General features: G+C 38.2%; 1 protein-coding gene across 1 annotated transcript in view; it reads right to left on the bottom strand.

Annotated features, from left to right (window-relative positions):
- The window catches only part of LOC138696565 (uncharacterized), a 134751-nt gene extending 121824 nt beyond the window's left edge, over positions 1–12927 (bottom strand). Inside the window, exon 1 of the mRNA XM_069821691.1 lies at positions 12377–12927. Within this exon, the coding sequence (XP_069677792.1) occupies positions 12377–12656 (280 nt within the window). The 5' untranslated portion in view covers positions 12657–12927. The remainder of the gene's footprint in view (positions 1–12376) is intronic.
- Positions 12928–14114: the final 1187 nt, after the last annotated feature.

Raw genomic sequence — 14114 nt, 5'->3', positions numbered from 1 at the left:
TTCTTCGACCGAATGAAGTGGTTCTCTAAATCTGTACCACTACAACAGCGAGTCCAATATTTGCAGCCCCATGACGCGTATTGTATGTCTTCCGAAATTCTTAAATCGCTTGACCCAGACATAGTTGACGGCTTCTAACCACAGACCGAGGTTCGAATCGCAGTAGTTTCACATACAAGTAGGCCCTGTTTTTTCGAGTCTCCTCACTTTCTCTATAAATTACTATAAGTTACAAGATATGTCAAAAAATTACCAAGAAATTTTTTAAAGTTTTAAATTTATAGCAGTGTTAGGAAGTCTCAAAATGGGTTGGTTTGTGTGTATAGGTCTGATTGAGTCAACCCTACTCTTAATAAATATAAATTCAACTAGAACACTTCACAACCCCAAACCACAACTACAGCAATGTAGTAACTGACATGAAAATCCTATACGTTCAACCAAAACGCCATAAACTTGATACTCTAGAACAATACGAAATTGAAAGACATACAAAAACACATCCTCAACTCTCAATTGAATTTCAGAACACACACCCTTTTCGATACATTACCAATCATGAACACATCCCATCAACCATAACAGAAAGCCAGAAGATTGCGCGGGAATTCACTAGAATTCAGAAGATGATGAAAACCACATCTGAACTGGCCAGTTAAGGTAAAATGTCACTATGATTTAACGTTAACACAGTGAAAATAATAATAATAATAATAATAATAATAATAATAATAATAATAATAATAATGCCATTTCTACATTAATTAGCACTTTAATTGTGAGAAAGATTAAAGTAGTCTATGCACTATGCACACCGGATATTATTGGCAGAAAAAGTAAGTTTGGCGCAGATTAGCTCTATAGTATTCGTATAGGCGCAATATCTTGATATGTTTAACAATCAGATGTGTAATTAAGTTAATATGTAATTACACTGAGTATGATGATAGAGGCGGTATCGTCTCGGACTCGCATTCGTGAGGCCCGGGTTCAAATTTCGAGGCGGGCCAATCTGAATGTGGTTTTTTCGGGGTTTCCCCACTCGCAAAGTGAAATTTACTTTCCATCTACCTCGAGCGTTCTGTCCGTTGGCTTTATTGTGTGTTCGTGTTGTTTTTAGGAGGTGATCCTTATGTCCAGCTAATCCCTCACCAAGGGAGTCCCTCTATTCTTTCCCTACAGGCACTGGTTTCTAAGATCCAGAAAGGAGGGGGTTAAACAGAAAAAGAATAGAACGAGAATATGTAATTTTATTATGAAGTTTTAGACGTAAATAATTAATTTCACGTCTTAAATTAGGCTGACATGAAACTTTTTTTTTGTTGGTTATTTAACGACGCTGTATCAACTACGAGGTTATTTAGCGTCGATGAGATTGGTGATAGCGAGATGATATTTAGCGAGATGAGGCCGATGATTCGCAATAGATTACCTGGCATTCACCTTACGACTGGGGAAAACCTCAGAAAAAAAACCAGGTAATCAGCCTAAGCGGGAATCGAACCCGCGCCCGAGAGCAACTTCAGACCGACAGGCAAGCGCCTTAACCGACTGAGCCACGCCGAAAGTTATGGCAAGATTAAGATACAAATAGATTTACTTTAATTAATTAGGTGTGTTTTAAATTACGCTCCATTCAATTTTGGATGATCTCTCTAGGCTATTTGGAATGCTTCTTTTAATTTAGGTTTTCATACCCGGTTATTATTATTATTATTATTATTATTATTATTATTATTATTATTATTATTATTATTTCAACACCTGACTCTCTTTTAATACTGTACTATACATTAGTGAGATCGAAACTCGAATATGCATCTGTAGTTTGGAACCCTATTACTAGTTCTGATTAGGCAAAACTGGAAAATATTGAAAGGGAATTTATTTCATTATGTTCTTACCGAGTCCTGCCTAATAACTCTGAATAGGACTACTGTATGATCAAAAATGCGAGCACTTTAAATGTCGAAGCCTGTATGCCAGACGTCATGATCTCGATTACTTATTATTATGTAAGGTCCTCAAAGGTGACACTAATTGTCAATCTTTCTTAAACAGTGTCAGCCTTCGTATTCCTATGAAGGACATGAGACATCACAAACTCTTCTATATTAGAAATTCTAAATCTTCCTCGCCGGTCTCCAGATGTATTAAACATGCTAACTTACATGTAGGCGATTTCAATCCATTCAATGTGTAGAAGTATTAGAACATGGCAATGTCTTAACTGCATTAGCCTATCTTTCTACACATATTGGTAATACTTTTGTATGAATCAACTCCTTTTCATAAAATATTATAGTATTAATTCTTGTAAATTAATCATTGTAATCTATGCTCTTTATTTTGTTATCTCTATTATGTAATGTGTACCATAGTTGTTCATTTTATTGCATTATTTATATCACTGTGCTGGACTTTTATTGGCCTATGGCTGTTGTCCAGCACATAAATATCAATAAATAAATAAATAAATAATAATAATAATAATTATTATTATTATTATCTGTGATTATGTGTAATTGGTTAGCCACCGGGTGTTTACCCTTTTGCAGTGTGAATAAATATGCCTACATACGCGTTTTCAATTTCTAAAGAAAGGTAGCAGGAAGAGATACTCCAGAAAACATCGAAACGTTAGTTTTGCAAAATTCGATTTAATAACTCGTAACATTGTAGTTTCGATGTCTATATAAGATCAGAAATGCAGCTGCTTTATTTCGGTTAAGTTTACATTCATTTCCGGAGGTGGAGTGCAGGCGTCACCAAACTGTTTGGTAAATTTTCTCCATAGAGGACGAGCCCCTGTCTGTACCTGAATCATATTATTACAGCAGTATACGCTCATTGTGAAACAATGAGATATCAGGCTTCTCTCTCTCTTTCTCCATCCATGAAATCACCAGTCAGACAAATGCTGAGTCATGTCAAGGTAGGCTAACTGTTCTCAGACCTGACCAAAATGCAGCGCACGCGTCGTGTTTACATATCTGGTGACCTTTGTATTAACTCTGCAACTAGGCCTATGTACGTAATTGAGTAGGTCTTTGCACATTATTAAAGGTACAGAGATAGATGGCCGCTTTAGTAAATAAAAACACGATTGTGATTTATAAACCATTTCAAAGTACGTATATTCAAAGTAGCCTATTAGTCTTCTGTCAAGAGATTGGACATTTTTGTTTTACAGGAATATAATCTTCGATGCCAAATGTGTAACCCTGTGGACCTATATATTATGCACTACAATCCGATGGTAAATAGGCCTATTCCTTCTCAAAGTTCAGTTCGTAATAATAAGTTCAAAATCCTATGAGATAATGCGAAATTTGATTTGAGACTTCTGTAGTTTTTTTAGTATTTTATTTTACGACATTTTATCAATTACTCCTATGGTTATCTAGAGTCTAAGTGAAGTAAAATGAGTCCGGGGTTCAGAGTCGAAAGGTACCCACGCAAAACTTCTGTATACGGTTACCTCACGGTTAAAAAGAACAGATTTATCTGTGTTTGTCCAATGGACATCATCCTTACGAAAAGGCACTTTTGAGTGCCAAAAATTTATTTTGTGCGCACAGGGTTGGAATTTTGAGGAAAGAGAGGAAGGAAAGTAACGTGTTATGAAGCTCATCCGTTATCCAGCATTTGCTCTTAATGGATTGAGGGAAAACCCCGGAAAAAAACCTCAACTAGGTGACTTGTCCTAACCAGAATTTGAACCCGGTGAGCCGTGCCTACTACCACGGCCGTTCATCTAGTACGTCACTTCATCCGTCAGAGCGCTCTCACACGTCACAGTATAGATAGCGCTATCAATCCCTTCATTTGTTCTTTCCCAAATAACCCTATTGGCCGGTTCATTACGTCTCACGAGGATAGAGGGGGAGAGAGTTTACCTTTTTTAACGGAGATACACGGAACGACACTTGGGTTCCGGTACACGGCAGATACTCTTAGCAAGACTTAGGCTGTCGTACGCGACATAAACATTTAATAAGACTTAGCATTTTAGTACGCGGCAGATATAGACAACGTGATTCGCGCTTTGTACGTGCTGGAGATAGATCAGTGGAGTAGTTAAATTGCGTCGTGTGTGTGTGGGATTTTAGTGGATCGTAGTTTGAAACATCGCTTGCTAGTGATACGTCTTGGGGGCAAGTTTTGTATTTGCATCGAGTAATATATTTGTGAGATATATGTGTTTGAGGTAAATTGTATTTGGGGATTATGTAAGGAGATTTGATTTGAAACGTGAGTTCATGTTCCGAGACGGTTAGAGTGATAAGGCAGCGATTACGAACTCGCATATGGTTTTAGTGTAATCCCTGCTGCATTTGATTATTGGTTTCCTTCGCCGCTATTTTGTTATCATATGCGTCGAGTTTGTTGCTATTTAAATGATCGTTGAGGTTGGAATTATCGTCCGTTTACTTATTACGTGTATCTGTCTCCATCCCTCTCTCTCTCCGTTGGGTATTCATTTTGTAAAGTGCAGAGATTTGTATTAGTGCAATGGCACAGGTTATGTGAGCAATATGTGCTATGGGTAATGTATAGTGATCAGTTATGTGATGCCTTATGCTGGGTACAGTTTGTCTGTTATTGAGTTTACATGTACCTTTAGTTTGCTTAGTTAGATTGAGTGACATCTATGGTCGAATGGACCATGTATTAAGTTAATGTGCTACCTGGGTGTTCTGTTTAGATTCATACTCAGATAGTTAAAATGTATATATATATATTTAGAGAGTGGTTCATGAACATATGCTTAATAGATTAGTTACTGATTGTCGAGAGACGGCCATATTAGATTGTTTCATCACTTATAAGTGTGTTGGCCCCAGCCTTGTGATACTTTCATGATTTACATATTCTGGGGATACCATTTCAGATTAGTTTGTTCTACTTTCATTCACCTATTTCATATTATTGTTATTTAATTTTCCATTTATGTACATTGTTACTTATTGTTAATCATCTCTATTTCAATTAATCAACTTATATTTGCCTTCAACAATTAGCTTTCTTTTTTCTTTAATGTATCACATCACATTATTGTACATGTTTATTGTATTCAGGACCCTTGTGGTCACTCAAAATTCTTTGAGCTGATGTCTGTAATTTAGAAATTTATTTTTACAAATCCACACTATTCATTTCTAAAAGTCTTCCACTGCGCACATCCAATCCTTCCAATGTGCCCTCCACCTGGCGAAAGCAGCCAATATAAAAAGGATAAAGAGGAGGAGTGGATGATCGTACCACCGCCGCCCCCTCACACCGGGTACGCTTGTTTCACAGTCAGACATGGTAAATTTTTATGTTGAACGTGATGGGAGATATTACGATTATAGGCGAAGAAACTTGCATCATTTGGAAACTATCTAACTTATAGATTTAATCCTAAGAAAAAACAAGGGAAAAAACACCCCTTGGATCATTTACTCTTTTGCTTAGGCTAATAACTGAGTAGGCCTATAACCATTTTTTTCTTTTGTATTTTTCTTAGTTAATTGTCCGAAGATAGGTTGGAACCTCATAAGTGCCACTAATAAGGCAACTAAGTCGGGAAATAATGGAGTATGGTGACCAGTTCCTTTCCCCTTTCATTAGACCTACATACATCGCTGACTAGTAACATCCTATTTCACTAATCAGACTTAAGATTAGTTATATTGAGACTATCAATTATTAAATAGGCCTATGTAGGCCTATAACAGTAGTTCCCAATTAGCCTATTTTTCTTCCTGTTTTGTGTTTTGGAATGGGCAGAAATGCGCATTTAATACTCAAATGCTTGAGGGAAACTTTGTTTATATTTTGGATTAATTACAATATTGAAAATGTTTACATAGTATCTAATAGGTATATTTGTCAACATAAGTTATATTTTTGAAAAGCTTATTTAGCAAATATTTTTGCATCTGTTTTATATTTAATTGAATCCAAAATGTCTTATGAGAGAAACGAGTACGATGTTCATTGAAGAATCTAAGTTAGGGGTGTAAGAAGTAGTGAATATCGCCCGGGGGCCACCGATTTGGAACTGCTGATGCATAGAATAAGGAGAAATTATTGTACCAGATAGATAAACGCATTTTATGAACTCAAAGGAAGAAGCACTCTTAATAATACAACTATATAATTCTAGTTACGATAGTGTTAATTCATAATGTTTGGTGTTATGTTAAACCTGGAATAAAACGAATTCTAAAGTGCAAATTGAGATAAGCTTGTCTCCCTTATGAAGAAATTGAGATTTAATTTAAAAAGATAAATCTTTGAATGCAACCGTTGTGCCTAAAGTAGGCGTGTGTTACAGAGAGCTGAGAGTACAGATCATTGCTTACTTGATGTTGTGTGAAAACTAACTGAATTTTAAAAAGGTCAACTTAATTTAACAATAGATACCGTCGACAAGACACTAATGGAGTGATTTCTAAACTGTATGATATGCCATGAAATCATCAATTAACCAAAAAAAAGCAACTTTACTGCATTTTAAGCACTTTGATCATGTGATAAATATAGGGTATTTGCACATCAAAAATCAACTATTTACAATCCAGATCAGAAGTTCGGACAATAGGTCTACATTTTATGTAACATTTGTGAAACATTATTTGTATATGATTACAGAAAATTATGTTTCCTATAGATGCATGTAATATCCATCCTCCAGCTTCTAAGAGAAAATGGAACATCATTCGATTTTGTAACATTGTAGAATTATTGTAGGCCTACACAGTGATCAAAGCTCGTATTAAAGGCTGCGGGTAGCGTAAGGTTATGAGCTCGAAAACGTATAGGACACGGAGAGTTTTATCCGTTGCCAAATGATAAACTACTGCGTGAACAGTATACAGCAGAACAGGTTTCACGGCTCGTGCGGCCTTGAGTCCCCCACCTCCGTACGCATAGCAGGCCGGCCGACTAAGAACCGTGTTCACTCAGTATATATAGACCTATAAACTAATGGCGGGTACTCGACTGTTCGTCATTCACCCTATGAAACCAGTTGTGTACATCAATTTACCGGACAGAGTCGTTGCCCGGGGTGCGCCTTAGGAGGCTGGTCTACGCTATAGGACCCGCGATGAGGTGAGATGATGATGGAGATTTGTTGGGTTGTCGCAGAAGAATCGGAGCTTCCGAAGAAAACCCCTGTGTTACCTGGCCCACGGGCTTGCCCAACATAGTTTATAAATCGAGCGTACGCCGAGGATCGAACCCAGGTACACAGGATTATAAGTCCAGCGCTCTAGCCACTGGACCACCGTGGCGGCAATTTATTTTAAGTCCGGAGTCATGTTCCTGCTTCTGTAATGAGATTAGTTTGCCGCGATTCCTCGTGGTAAAATAAAAGCGCGTCGTAAACCTCTGCTCGTGTTAATGCCTCATGTCTCCATCCATACAATTACAATTAGTAAATATTGCAAAGCCCGATCTCATAAATATCGCCCTTATTCAGAGCCTGAATCATCCGACAGTTGCCAGAACTGCAGATGATTTCCACGAATCGGGTCGGTACACTTACTCCGCGTGCTGTAATGTTGTGACACATAGGCCAGGTCTCAAGTTTCCAATTGTACAGCAACTCCACAGCAACGAATTAATTTGTAAAGCCGCTAAGACTTTAGGCTATCCGTTAACATTAAGATACTTAGACATTTATTCGTAGTCAGTTTGTGATTACGTAAATCACTGTATAAAAGCATCTGTTTCCTGGGTCAGTAATTTTGACCGATGTATTATTGCATCTCGATGATTATGCCTATTACGTATTTCTGTCATTTTATTAGACCTCGAACCTATATTAATTTTTCCTCATTTAATCATATTTTAATATACTGGAAAGTTGTAACATATAAAATGACGCAAGACAGCCTTTAGATCTACATTTGTACACAATTATCGAAAAGTTAAATACGAATAGGGTATCTAAGTGTCAGAACTGCAAGAAAATTTAACAATGTTTATCGTTAGGCCTACTTAAAAATGTGGTTTTTAAGGAAGAATGACGAGAAAGGAATAATGCCATTTTTGAGTTATAATTCGGATACCAATGGAGATAAAAATATATTTCAACCAGAATAGGCCTATATGACAATAGTCTTGAAGATTACAATACTGACAGACTTTATGCAAAACACATTTAGGCCTAGACAGCCTGATTGCCAAGACTGAGCAAAAAATACAAAATTAATCATAATTAATGTCATTAATTTCAGGGGGCTCTTCTTTGAGATACTTCAAACAAAAAAGTTTAGTCTCTAATACAATTTTGCTTGTTTTTGCTTCCTTTTCGAGATAAAAATTGTTTTATATGAAACATTCATAGCGTGTTTTGGGAAAGCCTTTGATTTGATTCCCAATATGCTCAGTAAATTTGAGAGCGCAGTGTATTATGATAATAAGTGATTGAAAGGATTTTAGTTTTGTCCTTTAAATGTGCTGAAATTTGATCCGAACAAATGTTAGAATTTAAAATTTCTTTACAGAATGAAAAGTTACATTTGTTCACATCAAATTTCTGCATAGGCCTATTTAAAGGACAAAACTAAAGTTCTTCCAATCATTTATTATCATAATACACTGCTCTCTTAAATTCAGTGAGCACATTGGGAATTAATTCAGCACCTTTCTAAAAATATTTTTTTTTTCTCGAAAAGGAAGCAAAAACGAGCAAAATTTTATTAAACTGTCTTGTTTGAAATATCTCAGGAAATGTTGTCGTTTAGTCAACTGTCCGAAGACAGGTCTGAACCTCACAAGTCATACCAAGAAGGCACCACTAATGTGGCAACTAGGCCAGGAGATAATCGAGCAGGGTGGCCAGTTCTCAAGGAATAACCCTTTGAAATTACCGACATTACTTATGGTTCACCCTGTAGCCTATATCTAGTCTAAATAAGACACGAGACCTTTATGGAAAGAGGAAATGGAAAAATATTAATCTTTAATAGGCTTAATGATAATATTAAATTAATATCCAACTCAATGCTAGCATTTCTCTGAGGAATTCAGAAATTCGAAGTCTATTAGAACTAAGTCAGTGGATGTGAGTATACTTATAGGATTAGTGTTAAATTGAATTATCTTAGCATTACTAATACAAAATGTTCTCTAGCATAGGACTAAAAAAAATATCCACTTCATCTCGTGTAGGTATGAACTGCGACGATTCGTTTATCATATTCTTCGAAAATAGCAATATAATAATAGACTAATAATAACAATAAATAACTTTAGAATTTTTGTGCTACTATTCCGTATGAACATCGCGTATCGAATGATATTTATGTTTAATCCAAGCTCATGGGTTGTATGATTAGCTATTGCGAACTCCGAACTTCTGTGGAGCCTTACACATCCATGTAATTGCCTAGTTATCTTTGTTTAACTTTGCATCGGAGTGTAAACAATCTGCTCGCACTCGCTTTGTTATGAACGCATTCCTGGCGCTTAGCCCACGCTGTTCCACTGCCAGGACCCCCCCCCCCCCTCCTTCTCCACGCAAATAACATCTCACTGCTCCAGCACGTGAGCCAGAATCTGTATACATAGCGGAATTCCCTTTGCACCTTGTTATCTATCGGAACAGTTCTTACGTTAGTGATCAGGAGGTGAATTGTGTACAGTTTAGATCTGTTACGTCCATCACCGTGAAATATTGGTACGACATGTGACTCTGATATTGCATGTTATTGCACTGTTATCAAGCTACAGCAATTACGCCTGGAGCCTACATGAAATTAATTACATCGACCTCTTTAATTAAAACTCCGAAGTCTATGTCTTCTTTGTCTTATGATAAGAACTTCGGTTGTCTCTTTGCAGGCAAGCTTATGAACGCTATCTGTAGGTCTTCCAGCTTAAACACGCTCAAACCAATTCCAACATTTCTGGTGATAATATTAGAGATGAAATTTATAACTAGAAGATAGTCTTTAACAAGAATTACTGAGAATCTCAAGACACAAGATAATTTTACGAAATTTGTACCTAAAACTGACTCTAGGAATAATAAACACTGTAAATAATTTTAGGCCTAAATTTACGCTTTCATGCTTTGTCATAAAAGTTCAGGCCGTATAGGCCCTAATAATAAGTATTTTACCTATTTATAGAAAATGTTTCATTGCTGTGGATTTCGCAAATCAGTTTCAGTGTTCTAAAACATCAAAAGTTGAGATATTTCATACGAACCTGAATTAACCCCTTACTGCATTGGACAGTTTTGCACACACTGGTTTAATATTCAAATAATTTAAGTAGTTCTCTCTTTCTCAACTGATGTCACATATGGTCAAATCCAGTTATTGACAGTGTGCCATATCTGTCCCAGTATGCAGTTTGAAATATTATATGCTTATATTATAAGTTATATGAATATAAAACCGGTATGTGCCATATCTGTCCCAGTATGCGGAAAGGAATTAAAATGAATATGAGAAATTTGTTAAATTTTTGTTTGATGCTAGTAGGCCTATAAAAATCTTAAGACACGAACTACATATCTACACGAATTAGTTAAAAAGTGATTACTGTGTAAAATTTAGGCTAGGCCTATAGTTCTAATACGGTAGGTATATAGGCCTATTTTAATATTTGTAATTAAACTCTTTTCTAAAAAATATTATTTTACGTATTTTGATAGCATGTAACCCAACACACACACTATAAACTTTTGCGTGTCAAGCATCAAGATATTCTGTAAAATCGTGGACATGAATTCATTATTGTTAAAGTAATATATGCCATTGTCTCATAACTTAATATGTTCAGAACTTAGACGTTAAGTTGGCAAGTTATTTATGAATTTTGCTTGTTATACAATGTTATTTCTATGTAACAGTTAGTCTACTGTCGATAGATAGAATTAGATATAGGCTATTCCTTTGTTTAACAAGTTACGAGAATTTTCAGACATAAATTAACTAATGCAGTGGATGCAAATTCACTGCTGCAAAGCGATGTGATGTCAAGAAATTGTCTTAATATTAATAATTAGTGTGAAAATATAACAGTTACGTTGCCGTTTGCTTATTATGCATAATGATGTACATTACATTTTATGTCTATTAAAAAAAAACAAGTTTTAAAACAATTCTAATATCAGGAATATGAATTTACTGCTACGAAATGACGACGATATGGGATATACGACATGTCACGCTTGTCTGCTAAAAACATGTCTTTTCTCGTTCCTCTACGGCATACATGGGCAGAATTTTCGGTTACGTGAGGCACTCGATTTGAAATAGTTTGTTTACTAGGAGAGCGGACTGCAGCGTGGGATGGGAAATATAAACTGCTGTGACCTGCGCCACCTTATCGTAATCGCTAAGGCGGTCAGTGGTGAGTTATTAGGAAAGCGCTTGGTTAACGTGAGGCTCTCGAAAACTTTTATTAAATTGGGCAAATTAATTCGGCAGCTTTAATCATAAACCTCTTTACTGTTTCTCCGTCGCTGAATTGATTTAAATCACAGGCGAGAAATAGTGTAACTAGCCAATAATATTCCATCACGTTGTCTACGTTTATTTTCTTGAATATTCTGGCGTTTATCAAGATTACTTAATAGATTTGCACGGTCTCGACCTAAAATAATTTCAGAAAATCATATTTCGTTTTCTACGCACATTTGATATTTTTTTATAAATTTCTTTTGGAAATAAGAAGTACAAACAACATTTAATTCCTCGTACCTTTTAATGCAGCGTGTTTAAGGTATAATGTCATATTTAGTATACTATGCAAATGTTAAGATCATAAATTTTCTTCGGAATAGTACGAAAAATAACATTTAATTTGTCTTACCTTCTAATTCAGCATTTCTTTATGTCATAAGGATTAATGTCGTATATTAAATTTATTAATGCCTAATAGGATTTTCGAGCATGACATACATCGTATGTTCTCCCCTTTTAAACAACAAAACAAACTCTTCCTCCCATTTCTCATGAAATAATCGTTTTCTAATGCGTACACGCAGCTTTGATAATGCCATTATGCCACCACTGATATTGCTTATGAAACTGATATAGAACCTGCCCACGCCTAGGAGCTGCGTGAGGGAGAAAAGGGGTCTGTGAATGTGATGTCACTCAGAGCGATAAGCTCTGTGAAGGTCAGTGAGGCATTATTTCTCAAGTGAGGCACGATGCCCATCCCTGCTCTACGGCAACAGAAATAAGTATCAGTTGCCTCGTCTCTGTGTTTTAGCCGTTAATAAAGCACAATACATGTGTACCATTTCTCAGAAACGTTTATGAAGACATTCGACGGCATGAGGGAATTGTGAATAAATGAATCGTACCACTCCCACGTCTTCGGACGCCGACAAGGCCGTTGTCACCCGCCTACTTACTGTGTAAAGTCCTCCGAAGAAGGTGCCACTTGATTTTATGGTGGTGCTGACTGGAGGGCCTGGTGCAGCCGCAGCGCGGGGAGGCGTGACGGTGTCGCTCCGTCACCAGCACCGCCCGCATGTCGTCGAACCTGGGCCTTGACAGCGCCGTCCTCTGGTCGCGGTCCAGCAGGCCGGGCACGTGTCCGTCCTGGGTTGTCACCTCGGAGGCGTGGTCGTCGGAGCTGGCGGCGTCCTGTGCTAGGCGCCGCGCCTGCCTGCTACTTCTTCTCGTTCTCATTTTCGGATGAACGCGACTGTCCCGGTTTATATTAAATATAATAAATTAGGTAAATAAATAAAATAAATATGTTAGCACTCAAGTCCGTTGAGCGGAACGTCTGTTGAGAGAGCACACACTCTAGGAACACTCACACACCAGCGGGTTAGCCTTCATCACGCGGTCGAGCTCTCTTGGTCCACCTTACTCATACCTGTTGACAGTGTATGTCCACTGCTGTGTCTAGAGCCGCACATCAACTGCTGCTCGAGTCGCTACCCGCAACATTTATAAAACTTCCAAAGTATTTTGTACGGCCGAACAGTCGTACGTTTGTAAGTGGTGCTCTGCTAACACCACCCCTCCCCCCTCCGGCTGCCCCCACCACCGCCACCCCACCATCACCTTCTTTTAACCCTGTGAGGGCCTTCCATCCCACGTGGGTCTATGGACAGTACACAGAGAGGAGAGTAAAGAAGAGAGAGAAGATGACGAATATCGTTCTCTCCCAAAGAAATTGCTGGCTGGACTTTCCCAGCCAATCACGCGGAGTTGACTCTCCTCTTTCGTCTGCCCCGTCATTGGTAGGATCCGCAGGAGAGGGGGGAGGGGCTTCCCATTGAGCCCGGTTTACTATAAGTACATTGTGACCACACTCCCCCACTAACAAACCCCCTCTTTGCTCGACGTTTATCACCTGAACTTCTCCAACCCCTCGAGTATTAGCATCTCTTCCAGGATAAATACTCCTTGCGGGTGACGTCACTGCGCGGCGTACGGGGGGGTGTGGTCGACACGCACTGCCGCTTGATGACAAACTCAGCACTCACTCACGGCCCGGCGGCCCTCGTGTTAACTGGTCTGCAGCAGAGCCGTTCCTGGCCTGCGGTAACATGACCTTCGCTGGTATGCAAGGGTTATCACCAGGTGATTGCAGCGAGCGCCGCTAGAGTGTTCTGGCGTCCGTATCTCATGTTGATATCTATCTCGGCACGTGGGTCTGGACACGTGCCCAACTTCCTTCCTCTTTTCTTTTGGGCGACGTCCGAGTCTTGTGTTTTCCTCGAATCGACATGAGAAATCGATTAGCGTATTCCATTCACGAGCGGCGGCGGGAGCCGTTACGATAGTTTCGCCGTGGATCTGGCTCTCTGTTCCTTCGAGGATGTGGGCGATATTCCTGGACTTGAACTGCGTACTCTTGGCGCCGAGGTAACAATAGTGCCATTTAAACTAAGTTCGAGCAGTGCAGCAGTGAATTGGCAGAGCAAAGAGACTGTGAGGAACTGGTTGCCATAGCAACATAATAAGACTGTGTAGTTCGCGAAGTTTGTAAAGTGAAGTGAGTGTAAGGCAAGATTATATACTTGCTTATCTGTAGGCCTATAATATGAAACTTGATTTTCAAACAAGTGCTCTACAGTTTGATCAATTACGACAAGGGAAGTTCGGCGTCGCCATAGTGACAAATTATAACCT

Source organism: Periplaneta americana, chromosome 3, assembly GCF_040183065.1.
Source record: "Periplaneta americana isolate PAMFEO1 chromosome 3, P.americana_PAMFEO1_priV1, whole genome shotgun sequence".
In the NCBI taxonomy this organism is placed as follows: Eukaryota; Metazoa; Arthropoda; class Insecta; order Blattodea; family Blattidae; genus Periplaneta; species Periplaneta americana.
The sequence above is the reverse complement of the archived record's forward strand: the minus strand, read 5'-3'. Positions and strand labels throughout refer to the sequence as shown.